At 41.6% G+C, this 20,081-nt stretch overlaps 2 protein-coding genes across 7 annotated transcripts in view; one reads left to right on the top strand and one right to left on the bottom strand.

Annotated features, from left to right (window-relative positions):
* Positions 1-18,714, bottom strand: part of SON (SON DNA and RNA binding protein) — a 32,920-nt gene extending 14,206 nt beyond the window's left edge. Inside the window, 6 exon segments of the mRNA XM_032354039.1 lie at positions 3,242-3,430; positions 3,600-3,746; positions 5,659-5,819; positions 7,470-13,400; positions 15,345-15,511; positions 18,567-18,714. Coding sequence (XP_032209930.1) covers positions 3,242-3,430; positions 3,600-3,746; positions 5,659-5,819; positions 7,470-13,400; positions 15,345-15,511; positions 18,567-18,643 — 6,672 coding nt within the window. The 5' untranslated portion in view covers positions 18,644-18,714.
* The window catches only part of GART (phosphoribosylglycinamide formyltransferase, phosphoribosylglycinamide synthetase, phosphoribosylaminoimidazole synthetase), a 34,372-nt gene continuing 32,512 nt past the window's right edge, over positions 18,222-20,081 (top strand). For 3 of the 6 annotated variants that reach the window (XM_032354104.1, XM_032354128.1, XM_032354137.1), the window contains exon 1: positions 19,643-19,731. The gene's annotated coding sequence lies outside the window, so the exon portion shown is untranslated. Of the gene's footprint in view, positions 18,321-19,615; positions 19,737-20,081 lie in introns of those variants that run through there. The other 3 variants (XM_032354111.1, XM_032354118.1, XM_032354106.1) reach the window with 3 other exon arrangements.

Raw genomic sequence — 20,081 nt, 5'->3', positions numbered from 1 at the left:
TGTGTTTAATTTTCAGTTAAAACTTACATCTTATTCCAAGAATTGAGCTTTCCTAAACTATAAATTTAGAACTTCTACACTTAAGAGAACTGTAGCTCCACTGGGATGTGAATTTTCAATAAAACAAACCAGGCACACTGCCTACCTCCCTCTGGACCTCTAAACATTTATGATTAATAGTAAACCCAAGGAAATTTTATGTCAAAGATTACATTTAAATCTTCTACCCAGTAAGTCTCTATCCTAATTACCAAGAACTAGTGCCCCCAAGGACGATTTTTTATGTATTAGTTTTCCAACATTTTTGATTTCACTGTTTTTGATTCAAATTCACACAAATAGGGTCAAAGTTCTGTAGTCACTCCTTACTGAGGATGCTGCTGGCTGGCTTCAGGGTAGGAAGACGATGCTATGGCAGTAAGGCACAGTCTGATGAGCTGATAATCCGTAAGATACGGATTTATGTTGATCCATCCACATCTATCCACTCACGCTTATGTCAAAGAGCACTCATGTGCAAGACAATTGGTGGGGTTAAGGATTACAGCAAAGCTAAGATCGAATCTGTGATCTTTGCTTAAATGTTTTAAGCTCAAAACTAAAAACACCACAAACTCCATTTACATTAAAATGAAAAAGATTGGTAAGTTAAAAAAAAAATACTACTCATTTAAAACATGACCATTTGAAAGAACTTTCCTTTTACTCTACAAAAAGGCTTTATTTCAACCCCTGACAGGGAATCAAAAGGGTCAATGCTCCCATAAATGACAACAGTATTCCACAAACACTGGTGTATAGAACATAATCTTACAAATGAATTTGCAAGATATAGCTAAGTAACTGGAACTAAACATTTTATATTGTGACCATTTCCTCAAGGTGTTTACCATTACTGTTGTATAAAAGTAGAGATCTAAAAGGCAAAACAAAACCCTACTCCTTTTCCTCTTGTAAAACTTTTGGGATTGTTTCTGCTTAAAATTAAAGTTAACCTATATATTTTTTCAGTCTCATCTTCTAAGAAACTAGCTCAAAGAGTTCTGATATCAAAAGTTGTATATAACCTCCCACAGAAGAAATCCACTTTTTTAAGCCCTCTGAACTTTTTCTGCTGCTTTCATGAAAGACCGCTTAATATTAAATTTGAACACCCAACTATTCCCCTCGGGATTTCTTTGGAATAATTCCCCCCAATTTTTAAAATGTGACAGCGAATTTTGAGGAGAGACATGGCTAAGGCACCTCACTATCAGTGTCAAGACTGAAAGTGGCAGAGTATTCAACTTCAAATATATATATATATATATATATATATACACACACACACATATATATATATATATAAACATAGTCTTAATAAAAAAAAAACATTCATCAGGATTCCCTAAGCATTTTTCCCATGTTCAACTAAGGTTAAAATAGTTATGATCACGTCTCAGGATAATCCCTTGGAATTTTTCAATATTTCTAGGGCTTCACTCAGCTTAAAATTTTTTCTCACATAAATAATCTTCTTGTGTTTTTCCCAACTCTGTTAAATGATTCATCTCCGAGTTACCAAAAGCATATGTATCAGAATTTCTAAATAAGTCTGTTTGGCCCTCATATCATGATTTATATTCAGCTACTACAAGATTTAAGTCAATTGCAAATGTCAGTTAACCTTTCCCTCTTGAGATGTGCAGGTAGCCTGATTTGGGGAATTAGCAACTGAACTACTGAACAGGCTTTACTAAAACATTGTCCAAACCAACTATGCCTTCCTCACTGGTGAGGAACTTGCTTCAACTGCTGAATCCCATGTAAATATAAATCATCACTGGGGACTGTAAATTGCATTAGCTAATTATCATGTCTGGCTTCATCATATAGAACTTGCTCTCTCTCAAAATGCCACAGGTCTAAAAAACAAAAACAAAAAACAAAAAACCACACCACAGTGAAAATGTCACCTGTGAATAGCCCAGGGCAAAAAATACACTATCAAAAGATTTCTGATTTGGGTTCTGTTCACTTTCTGATTTTACAAACAGGATTTATTTGTAATAATGGAGGTGTTTAGTGGAAAATGGTATGGCCAATGAAGGGAACCCGAGTTGGAGAGAACAGGTCTCTTTGACCTATGTTATCCCAGAACTGAAGAAAAGAAGTGGGGAAGAAGTCCCACATTGTAAGGGCATCGTATCTAGTCCAGTGCTTGGACAAACATCTGGGCTTTGGAACCAAGGGCAAGAGGTGATAACTAGTCTATAGTATCATTCAAAAACTCCCACCCCCCCCTAGTAAGTCTCCACCCCCCCAGATCCCCCAAGCGTGATTTTGCACAACAAGTTAAATAAAAGTAAACTGTTTATTAAAAGATACAGCAAAGGTACAGATACAGAGATACATACAAAGATACAGATATATATATATATTTACATATATATACAGTCTTGCTGTTTTCATGTGCACTGTACTTAGCAGCACATTATTTAATCAGGCAGCATTTTAATGGGGTTGTTTTGACACGTGGCATTACTACTGCGTCATTCTGACAAGATACAACTATAGCCTCATGGAAATTTCAAGGTGTGAATTCCACTTCTCCAACTTTTAATAGTAGCAAAGGGGAAGGAGAAGGGAAATAGGAGTACCAAGGCTGAGCATTAGGTTAAACACAAGAATTCCAAAGGGCCAAGGTAACACAGGGAAGGGAAAATGATTCAAATTAAAGGCTATCTGACAACAACCCAGAGAAACCATTATTTAAGGGCAATGGACTATGTATCCAAGATGCTCACACATCAGCCTACAATGACCTTTTCCAATCCAGTTCTTGTGTTGAACCTGAGGATCTGCCTCTCTCTGCTCAATCCCTCCACCCAGGAGATTTGCTACCACCAAAATCTAGAGCTATAGAGCCTTGAAGCAAAACGGGAAGCTAAATAGTTGTACCTTGGGCTACCTTCCCATAAGTGCAAGGAGGGCCCAATGTTGGGTAGGGATGTGATAACACTGTTCTCTGCAATTCGATGCTTTTCACTTTGTGGCTTGGTTCCACAAAGTGAATTGCATCGAGTTACTGTCAAATGAGAAGCTGCGGGTTGTTTCATCTGTCGTCTAACCCGGCCCTGCCGTTTAACCCGGCCCTAAGAAGAGTGAAACAGAATCCAAATCAGATATAAGGTAACAATAAAATGGGAGATTCAGGTATTAAAAAACAAAAAACAAAAAACACAATATTCCTCTTACTTACCTCAGAGGGCAAATTGCTGCTGAAAACATTATCATCATCTTTGTTTTCTTCACCATTTTTCTCTACAGGAACCCATTCTCCATACACACTATCTGCTTCTTTTTTTCGATGTTGAGATCCAGACGACACAGGAAACTCTTTCGTTAACGTTACCTGGCTTTTTGGTGGAGTTGGCTTTGCTGCAGCAATCTAAAAAATAATGTATTTCCTTAATTAAAACTGAAAAGACTTTCAACATAATCGGAAAACAGTTTTGTTCATTTTTTCTCACAGTACATAATCCAAAAATTAAAACATTAAATTCGAGTTTTATTTAGTCTCTATGCTGTTTCATCAAGCCATAAACTCTAATACTCACATTCAGATTGAAAAAAATGGGTTTGGGTTCACTGAGTTTAAAGGGATGATGATAAAAAGGAGGTTCTTCTTCCTCTTCGTCTGAAACATGAGGTTTATTCACTATCACATCATCATCTTCTTTACTCTGTGCGATCTGTTTGCATTTCTTAAAAAAATAAAAACAAAAAATAAATCTTAAACTTTATATGGAATAAAATGCAATTAAAAAATCAAAACCACATAAAATCAACTTTTAGCAATAAAACAAGATTAACAACAGGTTTTAGGTAAGTAACTTAACTTATTAGCTATTATTTAAACACACTCTAGCTGGTCAGTCAGTCAACAACATTTATTGAGCACCTACTATGTGCAGAGCACTGTACTGGGCACTGTCCAGGGAATACAAAAAAAAAAAAAAAAAAAAAGTAGAAGACATGGTCCCTGCTCCCAAGGAGCTTACAATCTAGTTCAAGAAAGAGAATTACATACACGTGAAATAACTGAGGAACGCTTTTACAGAGCAACACAATTAACAAGTGCAAACTGATATAATACAAACTGAGTACATAAGTGCTGAAACAACAAAAGCTTAAGAGAAAACAGAATCAGGCAGAATTTGGTAATCAAGGGCTATTCCTTGAAGAATTCTAAGCCAGATTTTCATAGTTAAGAACAAGGATTGGCAGGAAAAGAAAAAGAGTCATCCTAGTTAGATGGTGATAAAAAGGTGAGAAACTTACTGGAAGAAAAAAAGGTCTGAAAATGAGGCTTAAAAACATAAGGGAAACACTAAGCGTTCACAAGGTTTTAGATAAGGAGCTGAGATTTGATGCGCAAATAGAAGCTTTCACTAAGTTCTTAAATTAAAAAAGTTGTAATTCATATTGCAATAAATCTAAGTTTGAAAACAAATTAAGGAACTATATGAACCCCCAAATGCATGGCAAAATAAAAAATGCGAAACTTCTCCAACTGGGTTAGATGTAATTGTCTCTCCATAAATGTTCGGTAAGTTGAGTCTCTAAAGGAACAAAACTCAAGAATGAAAAATAAGGCATGATGGAGAGGGTGTTAACTGATGAGGTCTGACACATAAAGCTAAGTCCATTCCTTCCCGAGAAGCTAAGGAACAGACTCCATTACCTGGCTTTATAAAAAGGTCAGAATAAATTTGGGTGGACTTGTCTATACAAGCAGAATTTGTCACATCCATCATCAATTGAAAATGTTACAATAGGATAAAAAGCTCAACTGGCCAAAAAACACAAAGTATATACCAAGCTTGTAAAGGGGAACAGAATATATTGACAGTGGCAGGCTGGCATAAGGCTAGCCAATAACAAGTTTCAATATATGAAACAGCGTGATATTTCTGGATCCTAGCAGCAATATTTCAGCGTCCTCCCAAAAAAAAAAATAAAAATAATATTAACAAAACAAAGCCAAAAAAAAAAAAAGCCTCAGTTGAAAAGATCAAATTCTTAAAAACAAAAGTAAGTGTGTTTAAAATATGTTACTGCCAAAACCCGAACCGCAGGAAGAACTGATAATGGCCGGCCATTATCACCAATGGCTGGTACCAAACAGCCAAAACCCGAAATGTTGATGCGTAAGAAGTTCCTTTCAGGCAATGGCCAGCTATTCTCATTAATTTCCAAGCTCCGGTGGCAAAAGATCATTTCTGAAGATTGTCTGTGTCTTTGCGTATATGCAGTATACTCGTGGCGATCAGTGAACACGTCGTGAATGGAAACGAAACTGTAGGCGAGCTTCTGCGTGTTGCTCACTCAACACCTCCTCCATTCAAACGAACCGTCCCACTCCTCAGTCAGTTTGGCTTCTAAAACTGGAAAGCAAAAGTAATGGGAAGTAACTTTTAGCTAGCGGAGCTTAGCCATCCCGGATAATGGCCTGCTAAACAGAGCTTCTGCCGCTGCCACATCTGTATTTCGGGTTTTGGCCACTCGGTGCCAGCCATTATCAGTTCAGCCCACAATTCGGGTTTTGGCACGCTCCAGAGTCAACATCACTGAAATAATCCATTTAAGAATGTAAACAAATTCTGTCTAGCTTACCTCAGTTAGTTCTTCTATAGTAGCTCCTCCTGACTTTTTAGCTACTTTCTCTTCTATTGTAGGTGGAGGTGCAGGCTTTAGGTTTGGCGGTAAAGGAACACCAGCCTTAGCACACATGGCAGCTGCATTAGCTTTGGCTATTTCAAGTAACTGAGCCTTATCTGGAAGAGGAAAATATAAGCAGTTTTCCTACAGGCTAATACACTTTGTATTATCTAAAGTCTTATATGGCAACAAAATTAAAGGCATCAATTTTCTGCCCTAATATACAGCTGTGATCAAATCACTCCTTGGCCGAGTTTTTAAGTAAATGACGCTAGTAAGTTGACATTTAGCTTCCCATTCAAATACTATACAAAACAGCTAAATTATACAATGGTCACTCTAACACACACACACACACACACACACACACACACGGCATAGCCTTCTTTATTTTCCTATGATGCCCTTGAACTTTCCTTCTAATATCTGACATTTTAAATCACTCTTTAAGCCAAGTACAAGTGCCAACTCTTCTAACAGGACTTAAGTCAGAATTTAACACTTCTCCAAAGTGCCTTATCTATACCAGTACTTACAGTAATCACCACAATCTATTTTTTTTGGCAGGTTATGATTTAGTAAAAGAGACATATATGCATTTTATCCACGTCTCCTCTACCAACCTATAATCATTTCAAAGATGTCATTCTATGAATAAACAAAGAACTCAACTTTTGTTGAACTGGATGCATTTTCCCTCACTGTTCTGTTAGGGCCTTCTTCTTTGGACTGACCTAGAAATGTCCAATCTACTAAGGTAATGATAAATTATCCAGTACTACTGCAGGTAGTAATACACTAGCCATCAAGTTTTAATCATCCCCACACACTTATTACATCAAGAGAAACAAGTGCACTTCACTTTTTAAAGCAGATTATTAAAATACAAGTCATTTCAGTAAATTTAACTTTGTTTTGCTAGTATCAACCACCCAGATAAAAACTCCACACATGCAAAATTCCCTATTCACTTCCTTTCGGTTCTTTATCCCTTATACCAATCAGAATTACCTTCACACAGATTTAACAGCCCTGTGTTGCCATTTTCAAACATGTAACTTACTAAAAAAGAGATACTGTAATTTTAGGCCTATTTGTAAGAATCTATGTTCGAAGAGATATAATAAAACAATTGAGCATATAAGCCTTGTCATTAACTAGACTTGTACTTTCTATCTTTATTTATGGAAGAGAGCTGAAGCAAACTAAAACTTTCAAGTATGAAAACACTTTGGTTCTAACACAGTCCAAAACAGGCCTTTAAAAAAAAAAAAACAAACAAAAAAAACCCCTTTAATTATAAGTATACTTATCCCTACACAATTTCCAAATACAAGCAAATCTAATTACCACTGACCCTTGAGTAATGAGAAGGGTTAAAGGCACTGGCTGACTCCTGTGTAGCTGAAAACTGCATGTAAATTTGACTACCCAAAAACTTAACTACTGATAATCTACTGGTGACTGGAAGCCTTACTGACAACATAAACAGATCAACACATATTTTGTATATGTATTACATGCTATGTGCTAAAGAAAAAAAAATTTTAAATCATAAGGAAAATACAATACTACCACCTCATTTATCAAAAATATCCACATGTAAGTAGACCCATCCAGTTCAAACCCATGTTCCCAGAGTCCACTAAAGAAACTTAAAGACAGAAATACTTACTGTCAACCAATCACCCTTTTCTGACTCTAAGATCAGAAAACAATTATTTAAGACATTCTCTATTACGATGCCATTAATTAAAATGACTTACTCAAATCTGTTAGGCGTTTAGGTGATCTGCCTCTTTCAGAAGACCTGGACCGTTTACGTCGGATGGGAGATCTGCTAAACCTTCTTCTCAATGGTGTTCGTGATCTCCTTAATCTCACTGGTGAGATACTAAAGCTTCGTCTCCTTACCACAGACCTTGATCTTCTCCGGCGACTAGGGGTGCGGCTCCGGCGGCTTGGGGTTCGGCTCCGGCGGCTTGGGGTACGGCTCCGGCGGCTAGGGGTGCGGCTCCTACGGCTAGGCGTGCGGCTCCGGCGGCTTGGGGTGCGGCTCCGGCGGCTTGGGGAAATACTAAAGCTCCTCCGCCCCACAGATCTAGATCTTCTTCGACGACTTGGTGTGTGACTCCGACTCCGACGACTTGGGGTGCGACTGCGAGCTCTAACTGTTTTCCGGTTATCCCTGGAACTTGATCTTTTTCTTTTTCTTTCCCTGGACTTTGACCTGTGCTTTGGAGATCTTTTGCGCTTCTCTTTTGATACAGAGCGCCTTCCTCTGGACTTTGACCTTGACCTGCTGCTCCTCCTCCTGCGTCTGGAACGGGACCTTGAACGCGTTTGAGAACGATGAGACTTGGACTTAGATGATCTCTTCCTTGCCCTAGAACGAGATTCGCTGGTACGCTTGCGTGATTTGTGTTCAGAAGACTTGGAACGCTTACTTCGAGATCTTAATGAAGAGTCCCTTTTCTTCTCCTTCTCACCTTTGTCCCGGTTTTTGTTTTTCTTGCTTTTCTCATGTGTGTCCTTAACTTTTACAAAAATTTCATAATCATCTTTTTCCTCTGAAGACGACTCTGAAGCTCTTTCTGGTATACTGATTACAACTGGACTGGCAGCAGATTTGTCACGTTCAACCTCACTTGGAAGTAAAGGTCCCTCAATGCCAGCTCTAAGGCTTGTAAGACGTTCCATGTCCTTAGGAAGTAATGGTCTTACTAAATCTGCTTCATTAATATCATCAATAGTGGCAGAAAATCCTGAATCTGACTGTATCTCTTTAGTAGGGAGAGGTACTTCTTTATCTTCTCCACTGCTTTCTTTAGGACTGAGAGCAACTGCTAATGTCTGGTCACAGTCTTTTATAGATAATGCTCCTTCTGCATCCTTATTAATAAAATTATTAGATGGTAAATCAAGATGAATGTCTTTAGCAGGCAAAGGTCCCTCTATGTCAGCTTCGCTACCACCACTAGGGCTAGTGGAAATGATCATGTCATGTTCAGTATCTTGAGCAGTTAAAGATACTTCAGCATCATAATTACTAACTGAACCAAGAGCAGATGCTATGGCAAATTCAATACCCTTACTCGTTCCCACTGCATCAGGTTCAAGAGCAAGAGGGCCAGCAGAAGACAGAGTTCCTCCATCAGCTTCACTAACACTAGAGCAGGTATCCAATACTGTGCATTGTTTAGTCTCACTGATCGACAGAATATTCCCTTCACCAATTTCACCAACAGCACCAGTACTGGCAGCAGACGCTGTATTATGTTCCATCTCTTGAGCAACGAAATGATTGTTTGTTTTAAGGTCTGTATCTGTACCATGTTCACTTTCATATGGGTCATTCTTCAGGTGTCCTTCAGCATGTGGCTCTTCATCTGAATGCATGGGAATCTCCTGCATGCCAATCTCTGGAGCTGTAGTTTGATCACTAGATAGTAAATTCACTCCTTTTACAACACTAGACTCCAGTATCATTGGTGTAGACTCTAAAACCATCTCAGTTGGTATTACTTGGGTCTGCTCTGAGACAGTGACAGCAGGCTCTGAAATTACCACAGTGGGTTCTTGGACAGGAACAGATGGTTCTGAAACAACTGTATTAGGCTGAGGGACTGACACTGCTGGTTCCAGCACAGGCACAGTAGGCTCCAGGGCAGAAACAACTGGCACAGGAGTGGTAACATGCTCAGATTCAGCCAAGGCCAGGGTCTCCGGGACACCCTCAGCAGGTGTGTCTGGAACAGCCACAGCTATTGGGTCAGAGACAGCCACAGCTGTTGGGTCAGGGATAGCCACGGCTGGGGGCTCTAGGACAGCTGCTGCTGGGGGCTCTGGAACAGTCCCTGTTGGTGGCTCTGGGACAGCCACAGCTGGGAGCTCTGAAACAGCCATGGCTGGCAGCTCTAGAGTGCTCTGTGATGCCTCTGGATTAGCTGCAGCTGGATCCAAGAGAGACAGAGACACCTCTGAGGCATGTCCTGAAGCTTTCATGGAATCAAAGGTTTCTGCTGTCTCAGACATAACTGAAGACTCTGATGTTAATACAGTTGGTTCAGCTGACATTATGGTAGTTTCAGATACCATGTAAGTCACCGCTCTCTCTGGAACAACTTGATGTTCTTCTGCTACTACAGCAGACTCTACAGGTGTTGATGTAACCGAAGACTCTGGCTCTAATGCTGGGTCAGGAACAGTCACAGCAGCCTCTGACGCTAACGCTGAAGGATCTGATGCTGACACTGAATAATTAGTAGGCAATGCCGAAGGCTCGGAAATCTCACTTTGACTCACAGAAGGTTCAGACAGCGACACAGACTCTTCAGGAGGTAATGCGGGCACCTCAGTAGGCCAAGTATTTTCAGCTGTTAATGCTGACTGCTCAGTAGGTAATGCTGGACCCTCTGGTGGTTCCTCAGGAGGCAATGGTGGTGTCATTGGTGGCTCCTCAGGTGGCAATGGTGGCATTGTTGGAGGCTCTTCAGGAGGCAAAGGTGGCACCATATATGCCTCCGTGTATGTATCAGTATAAGAATCGGTGTAAGAATCAGCTGCCATAGACATCATTGAACGATCAGCAGTGTAAGATGACATCATAGATCGGTCAGCTGCAGAGTACGATGACATCATAGACCGGTCAGCAGCAGAGTAGGACGACATCATAGACCGGTCGGCACTCATGGACATCATAGATCGGTCAGCCATTGGGGACATCATGGAGCGCTCGTAAGCTGACATCATAGAGCGTTCGTAAGCTGACATCATAGAGCGCTCAGCCATAGGGGACATCATAGAGCGCTCATAGGCTGACATCATAGAGCGCTCATAGGCTGACATCATAGAGCGCTCAGCCATAGGGGACATCATAGACCGCTCATAGGACATCATAGAGCGTTCATAAGATGACATCATGGAACGTTCTGCAGCATAGGACATCATCATAGAACGTCTAGATGCTAACATCAGGGGTCTTGGTGCTAACCTATATGGCCTGGGGGCTATTCTATAGGACCTGGGTGCTATCCTATAAGGTCTAGGAGACATCCTATACGGATCAGGAGTTAGTCTGTAGGGATCATGGCCTAATCTATAAGGGTCTTGCCCTAACCTGTAGGCATCATGACCTAACCTGTAAGGGTCATGACCTAACCTATAAGGATCCTGAGCTAACCGGTAAGGATCCTGAGCTAACCTGTAGGGATCTGGAGATTTTGAACCCAACATTGCAGAATCTTGGGTACTAGATGCTAACATCTGGGCATCCATGGAACCAGATGCTAACATCTGGGCATCCATGGTGCCGGAGGCTAACATTTGAGAGTCCATAGTGCCTGATGCTAACATCTGAGAATCCATAGAGCTAGTAGCTAACATCTGGGAGTCCATGGTGCTGGTTGCTAACATCTGGGAATCCATGGTGCTGGTTGCTAACATCTGGGAGTCCATGGAGCTGGTTGCTAACATCTGAGAGTCCATGGAGCTGGTTGCTAACATCTGAGAGTCCATGGAACTGGTTGCTAACATCTGGGAGTCCATGGAGCTGGTTGCTAACATCTGAGAGTCCATGGAGCTGGTTGCTAACATCTGGGAGTCCATGGAGCTGGTTGCTAACATCTGGGAGTCCATGGAGCTAGTTGCTAACATCTGGGAGTCCATGGTGCTAGAGGCTAACATCTGGGAGTCCATGGTGTTGGACGCTAGCATCTGGGAGTCCATGGTGTTGGACGCTAGCATCTGGGAGTCCATGGTGTTGGACGCTAACATATGGGTCTCCATGGTGTTAGAAGCTAACATATGGGATTCCTGAGCCATCAAGGGATCCACTCCTACTGTTACAGAAGTCTCCCCCACTAATGTAGTAGGCAGCTCCTGTGCTACCGTATTATAGGATTCCAGCGCTGTCGTCGAGGGCACCTCCAGGGACTGCGACACGGTCATCGTTGACAGCTCCGTTGTCACCACAGACTGAACAGAGATCTCCAGCGCCACAGTTGCCACAGGCTGCCCAGGCAACTCTGGTGCCCCAGGCTGCCCTGGCAACTCCAGCACCCCCGTTGCCAGAGGCTGCCCCAAAAGCTCCAGTGCTCCAGCTGCCCCAGACTGCCCCGAGAACTCCAGTGCCCCAGTTGCCATGAGCTGCCCAGGCAACTCCAGTGCCCCAGTTGCCACAGGCTGCCCTGACAACTCCAGTGCCCTAGTTGCCGAAGGCAGCCCTGGCAACTCTGGCACCCCAGTCACCGAAGGCTGCCCTGGCAACTCCAGCGCTGTCGTTGCCACTGGCTGTCCTGGCAACTCCAGCACCATCGCTGCCTCAGGCTGCCCCAGCAACCCTGTTGCCGTTGTCACCTCAGGCTGCCCAGGATGTTCCACCGCTGTCATCCCCACAGGCTGCTCCAACTCTGACGTCGTCACAGGTTGTTCGGTCAACTCCATTGCTACTGTTACCGCAGGCTGCCCTGGCAACTCTACTGCTGCTGTCACCGCAGGCAGCCCTGGCAACTCCTGTGCCATCACAGGTGGCTCTGGTACCTCCTGTGGTGGCTCCAACCCCACGGATGGTGCTGGAAGCCCTGGTAATTCCTGCGACAACTGTGGCACTGATGTCGCAGAGGGCCCCGGCAACTCAGGCACTGCCGTCGCAGGGGGCCCTAGCAACTCAGGCACTGGGGTAGAAAGGGGGCCTGGCAACTCTGGCAAGGGGGTAGCAGAGGGCCCAGGTAACTCCAGCACTGGAGTCACAGGGGGCCCCTGCAACTCCGGCTTGGAGGTCGCAGGTGGCCCCGGCAACTCCATCACTGAGGCCACCGACGACTCCGGCTGCTCCAACGCTGTGGTCTTGGGGAGCTCCGGCAACTCCTGTGGTCTTGTCATGGATGAATCTGCAATCTCCGATGGTACTTCGACAGGCTGCTCTGGCAATCTGACCCCTTCAGTTGCTGAAGACTCTGGAAAATCCATTGTTGTTGATGTGCTTGGCTCAGGGTGCACCTCAGTAGGTATCTCAGACAATAACACAAGGGTTTCTGAAGGCTCTAGCCCTTTTGCTACTGGAGGTTCTAACATGACCTTTGATTGCTCTGGAGGTGTGGTCTCCAAAGATTTCAGCATAGGCTTCATCTGATACTCCATTGACATTGTTACAGCTGGCTCAGGTGACTTTAGCATTACTGTTGTAGTAGGCACTGGTGCCGTTGTAAAGGAATCCAAAATCTTTGTCATGGATGATTCCAGCGTGACTGCCACAGACTGCTCTGACTGCACTGAAATTGTTGATGTTGATGCAACGGACAGTTCTGCAGTTTTTGTAGCTGGCTTCAGAGTTTCTAAGGTGTGTGCCTCTGATACCTCCATTGATACCACAGGAGGTTCTAATACAACTGCAGGAGATTCACTGGTCTCAGAAAGGCCAAAAGCTCTTACAGGATGCTCCAGTGCCACCGCTGAAGGTTCAGAATCAAACTTCAAAAAGGAATCCGATTCTAAATCTATGTTCCCATCATGATGTGATTTCGCCTTTGATTCAGATTCTTCTGGCTGTCTTTTATACTTTTTTTCCTTTTCTTTCTTCTTTTTCTTCTTTTTATTTTTGTGCTTTTTATGCTTCTTTGACTTTTTGGTGGGAATTTCATCGGTAGGATCTGTTTGTACAGACACACATTTACTTTTTCTGGAGGCCTCCTTCAGGTCTGAAATTAAAGAAAATTAATTTTGTCAAACATTTCCCAAAGTAAGCTTAGCTAACTAATAAAGCTCATAAACAAAATTTACATCCCCACATTAAAACATCATAGTGTAAAGTTTCTTGTTAAATAAAGTTGCCAAATAAACTATCTTCTAAGAACCAATCATCTAAAGACTGAAATTTTTCCAAGTATTCCTTTCTACAACTACAAAGTCTGGGTTAAAATAAGTTCTCAGTTTATCACAAAAACTTCAAAGTCACATTAAAATGTGTTTTACTAAACCTATTTACAACTATTTTTTCCACCTCTCAAATTATAGCATGCTACTTTCAAACTACACTTAGGGAAAAATTTCCTATTATCAACTGTTAAAATTCCTTTAAAAATACGTATTATATAATTTTTAATGACTATTTAATAAGCCTACTTATACAAAAAGCAACATGGCACTGGTTCTGGAACAGACAGTCTGCTTTCAGATCCTGAATCAATTACCACTCACTAGATGAATGAACTTGGTGAAATTACGGACACTGTTGTCTCCTAGAGTTAGAGGACAAAGTGAAGTTAAAACATACAAAGTACACGGAACAATGCCTGGCACATAGAAAGCCCTCAGCAAATGCTGGTGATTACTTTTACATACACAAAGGGCTAAACAACTAACGTAAAGCATCAACACGAAACTTGAATTTTATCTCATCGCACCCATGTTACATTCTAAATAAAAACAGCTTTTCCTTCAACACTCTTCTAAAATTACTGAAGTAATCTTAACGTCTTCACTTAAAAAAAAAAAAGTCAGTGCAGGAAAGAAATTCTTACACTCCTTTACATTTAACCCAAGAACACTGCATATCTGAAAGAAAAAAAAGCTTTTCTACTTTACAACTAGACTAATTTACTCTAATGCCAGTATCAAATTAGATAAATTTTACTGATCCCAGAAAAGCTGATCAGAAACACAGGCCACTAAGACTATGAAAAAAAAAGAATACATGACAAAATCCATTCCAAAGCAAAACAATTTTCTATTTCTTATTTATTATCCACCTAATGCTAGTCAGCTAAGTTACACTTAAAGAAAAAAGCTGATACAGTCATAAATCTAAGTAGAGCTGAAATCTATGCTTTTTTTTAAAAACCATATTCTAGATCAAAAATAATAAAAATAAAAAATAAAAACCCATAACCACCCCATTTCCAAAACGGAAGACAGACTGTTCGGGTTTTTTTTTAAGATTTTATTTTTTTGACAGAGAGAGACACACTGAGAGAGGAACAGAGCAGGGCAAGTGGGAGAGGGAGAAGCAGGCTTCCCACTGAGCAGGGAGCCCGATGCAGGCTCGATCCCAGAACTCTGGGATCATGACCTAAGCCAAAGGCAGACACTTAACGACTGAGCCGCCCAGGCACCCCCAGAAGATAGTTATTTTTACGGGTGATCATAGATCTTTCATTTCTAAGCATCAATTATTTAAATAATTCCTGAAACACTAAATACCAAAGCAATGATTCCTCTCCATTCATTGCACTTTTAAGAGGAACAGATGCAAAAACAAGGCCATCTCTGAGCTTGGGCTTTAAAAATAAAACCTCCCAGGGTTTTAAAATTATCACAAATTTGGTCCAGCTCCTGTACCTTCCCCAAAATGGACATTTACACCATTGTTCTATGAAAACCCACATTCAAAATCCTGGTAGGGAGTCACTACAAAACTGAATCGAATCAAGTTATATTCCACCAACAAAGCAATCAAGTATCAATGCTCACGTTTCAGTACAACTGTATTTTCAGATAAGACGATAAAGTCGTCAGGAAATAAACTTAAACTTACTGAAGTTTTAGAACTACTGAAGATTTTTAAATACCCTGCAGTAAAAAAAATAGTATTAGCTACTTAAAAATCTTTAAGTTTTTGAGACAGCTGATTATCTCCAGCTTACCTGGCTTATATCGTAGTTCTGTATCTAAGACCCCAGAAAGTACTTCCTCTATCTTCTGAACTATTTCTTCATTTGGGAGGCTCCTGGCAGAGGCAGCTGCATCACCTGCCTGGTTTCCTTCATTAGGTGTATTTGTTTCACCATTGAGCTGGCCTTCACTCCTTCCACTTGACAAGAAAAGTTATCAAGATTCATTATTACTTTTACCACACCATACAATGAATATTTATAACTCAGCTCATTAAAATAATCTGACATCGTTCATACATTTCACCATTTTTGTATTTCTTTCAGATGACACTCCCCACCAACCATCCTTCCTTCACCCTATCTACTTAAAGTAGGTACATTTTCATTTTTACATACTTAATTTTCAGAACTACTAAAGTTAAAGGGAAAAAAAAACTTTAAAACAGCTTTCTAAACCTTTAAAAAAAATAATAAAATAATACCAGAAATCTAAACTGATTTAGATTTGGGTTGCTTGCATATTTATCTCAGGGCAGAAAAACTATCACAATCAAAAATCACAAATCCAAAGAAAAATATACCACCTAATATACATGGTACAATACACCATTCTAACATTATGATAAAAGCTACAACCACAATAAAACCACATCTGTGCATGGAAAACAATCACCATAAACAGTATCAAGGAACAGTTACCACAAACATATTGATTAAAAAAGGGTAAATTGTAGCCTCTCATCAATTTTAGACTGATCAAAATTACTGAAATACTGTATCAAGTTTAAAAAGAAAAATATATTCATGCAATTTTTACCCACTGATCAAGAATCCTGGTATTTTTCTGGCATTAAAAAAACTCATGGGAAACAAGTGACATTTTATTTATGCCAAGAAATTATTATAGTAAATTAATATGCATTTTCAACTCACAGGGCTAGAAAAATCTTGAAATGAGAAGCTTGTCACTTACCTAGTCATTTTTACTACTTTTTGTCTAAGTAAAATTGTTTTTGAAAAATAATCTCAACACATTCAATTTAATTTAAATTAGCTAAGAAATCAAACAATTATGCTCCACTACCTGATAAAAGTCTGAATGGTCAAAAACCAAAAAAATTTCAGTAATTAACTGTTATTTGAGAACACTTGGTTTTCTAACATGACTTGCATAATAATAATTAACATTTATTATTAATTAGCCACGGGTCTACATTTCTTAACTCATTTAATCCTAACACAACTCAGTGATTAGCACTAACATTCTGATTTTACAAATGAGGAAAATGACACACAGAGAAGAACCTAACTGAAGTTCACGCAACTATTATGAGGTGAAGCTGGCATTCAAAAACAGAGCTCCTACCCTTAACCACCACAGACAAAAAGACAGCTCTTTACTACTTAAATGTCAGCCTCCTTACCCAAACTGATACATGTAAAAACAGATGGGACAGTATGGCAAATATAGCTCACAAAATGACAAGCCAAATTTTGTTTTTAGATTGATAATGTATTACATACTATTTGACAAACTAAATATTCCTCTAAATTTACCTAGTTTCTGGAGCTCTTTTACACTTTTCCTAGGCACTTACACATACACGATCACATTAGTAAAGCATGGATTTGATACTCAAGAGAATTACAACTTTAAAGTCTGTAAGAAAATAATCACCTTAAACCTATCAGATATTTATCTCAGTTACTGAAAAAATAAAAAAATTTCAAACCAACTAAATAGCTAACAATACATTCCTACAATAGAATTCTATGAAGCCATAAAAAAGGTCCCAAGACAACCCAGAATGTGAAAAAGACAAACTTGTTCACAATCAGATGGAAAAAAAAAAAAAACAAGATCACACTTCACAAAATATGTGCATCTGTACACACAAGGAAAAAAATGAAAGAACATAAAGAACATTATTATGTGTCTCGTTCATTCTAAGCTTTTTACAATGAAACACTTGTTTCCCAAATACAAAAACAGATTTTTAGAAGATATAAAAAGACATTACAGCAAGCAAACACAATCATCGCCTGAAACTATTAAAGTTTTCAGAAAAATCATACTCCCTTTACCTCCAGACTTCTCTCATCATCTAAAAATCACTAATATATACAACAAAATTTAAAACAGCAATGAAACGAGTATAATTTCCTACTTAAACAATATACCCCGCAAAAATAGTGATTTTTAGCGGTACTACATACCATTCCCCCAATAATGCTATGTTAATTTCAGCGCTTCATTTAAAAATGCTTTTTCAAATTCACGTATTGCTCTTCCTCTCGACTTTTAAAATATAACTAGCAAAAACATCTGAACCCGGAACAAATATTTAGGCTCTATAAAGCAAAAATACTCCAAGACAACCACGAACACAACATGACCAACACCATTTTCCTTTCTGAATAAACATCAATTTCTTTGGAAATCGCTTCCTGTTCAAATTTTGTGGAACCAAAGGTAAACTACGCAAAGTCTAAGAGCAACGGCAAAAGTAGCTGGTCAAGATGTCAATTGGGGCGGGAGCAGCCCAAAAAAAAAAAAAAAAAGATCTAAACACAAAGCCTACTATCCACTTGCCAAATTGAGAAATTAATACTAATTCAAAGTCCCTTTCCATCCTCACCTCGAACATTTCGTCAAAGTACCTAACATTAATTTGTTAGCTGCCTTAACTTCAATTTCTAATCCATTAGAATGCTGCCTGGTAGAAGCCACTGGACACCAAGGCCCGAATAATCTAATTAAAGGATCCCGACCCCCAAAAGATCTGAAGCGTGCAATAATAAAGCGGATTTAAGATTACTCAAGAAACGGCCGTTAGAGACCCTTTCCGGTCATAGGCACCGGCCGGCGAAATCCGCGGAGGCGGAGAGGGGGAGGGGAAACGCGGCGGCGGCGGCGGAGCTGAGGAAGGAACTAGGCCCGTCCCTGGTGGACAACCAGGCCTACAAGTAGCTTAAAGGGAGGAGATTACCGAACGGGAAAGAAAAGTAAGCATCTTAACTCGGTTCTATTAGAGGGAGTCTGGGGTTACCTCAGAAAAAGCGAAGTTCCTCGCTGGAAAGGGAGGGAGCGGATGGGGGGGGGGAGGGCCCGGAAAATGGATCCCAGGCCCAGGCGGGGCTGTAGCGGGGCCTGAGGCGAGGAACGACGGCGTCTCTGAAGAAAGGTGCCGTGGAGAGCTACACGGGGCCCTAGCGGTCCCTTGGGAGCAGAAAAGTCTGGGAAGCGTTTACCTGGAAAGCTCCTGTTGAATTTCCCGGAATTTACTGACCACGAAAGACCTAAAAATCTGCTCGATGTTGGTCGCCATGGCGTCCGCTCCGTTCTCTCAACTCCTCCTCGCTAGTCCTCCAGGCTCCCAGCATGCCTCGGGAGGAGGCGCAGCGGCCAATTCCGTCTCTCGGCGTCCTGATTGGCTTCTGTGGGAGCGTCCAGACTGGCACGCTCCGCCGCTGGACCAATCAGTGAGCACGGCCCAGTTCTCCTCCGCTGTTTCTGAGCGGCTAGGGTAGAGGTGCTGACGTTTGCGCCGCGCACGACTATGTCCGCCATGTTAGTGACTGACGCAGGCGCCATTACAGGAGAAGTCTCTCTTGAGGCGACTATGTCAGCTTAAGTTGTCGGTCTCTCAACAGTATTTTGGGAGGCTTAAGAGGCTTACTAAATGCTCAGGACTATAGAGCATGAGAAAAGGAAGAAAGGAAGGCTACGTGGCTTGATACGGGGCCTCCGCCGTTTCTGGGTGGCGCCAAGTTGTTTTGGCAGGGAGTTGCATCCGGAAAAGCATTAATCAACGCCCGCCCTGACTGTGGTGCGAAAAAGAACACGTTTTTACCCCCATTTTTTTTTCCCCATGGCATCTCATTAACACTCCCCCCCCCCCCCCCCGCTTTTTGTAAGCACTAGGCCAGAGGTCTTAAGCGGCCTGCCGTCCAAAGCCTGGTGCATTTCTAGTCTCGTCGGGATACCAAGCGGGTCAGCTCTGACTCGTTACCAGCACACAATTAGCTAATCGTGGGTTTAGCATTTCGGAGCTCCTCTTCCACAGAGCTCTGAAGGCTCCTGAGGAGGAAGAGAGACGTTACGTGGCGCCTAATACTACAGCGATAAACGCGCAAGGTCCTGATGGCTTTACTGTTGGAGTACGCGGAGGCCGCGCACAGGAGCCAAACGCAATCGCACTTGATTACCTCGCTGCGGCCACCGCCGGCCGCGCGCTGACCAATGGGGTGGTGCAGCCGGCGGCGGGGCGGGGCGGGCGAGGAGAGGCGCGCGCCGTATTGCGCGGGGCCGACTTCCGGCGCGCGACGGGAGCCCGTGCTGTGAGCGCGCCGACAAGCGTGCGAGCGCGAGCGGCCGTACCGCCTGTGGAGGTGCAGAAGCCTTCTCCGATTTTAAGTAAAGTACATTTATGCTTTGATTTGGGGGTTTAGTGTCAGGAGTGGGATGAAACTGTAGAAACGCGTTTGGCTGTCGGAATTCTGGTCTTGTTTATAAACGCCGTGGGTGGGGGTTGGCCATGTGCTTTTCACTTCTCTTAACTGAGGTTTACGTTGGATCTTCCACTTTCCCCGCCTTGTAAGATGTCGGGCCTGGTACCTTTATGACTTTTTTAGGTCGTAAGCCTAAATTGCATATTTTCTGTTTATGCGCTCGGTCTGTAGCAGACTTAGTCCACTTTTGTCATTGGTTTCTGCTTTGTGTTACTCGCCTGTGTTATTCACCGAGCCCTTCGCAGAGGCTCTACC

The sequence above is a fragment of the Mustela erminea genome, chromosome 1 (assembly GCF_009829155.1).
Source record: "Mustela erminea isolate mMusErm1 chromosome 1, mMusErm1.Pri, whole genome shotgun sequence".
Classification (NCBI taxonomy): Eukaryota; Metazoa; Chordata; class Mammalia; order Carnivora; family Mustelidae; genus Mustela; species Mustela erminea.
This window is presented reverse-complemented; position numbering and strand designations above follow the sequence as displayed.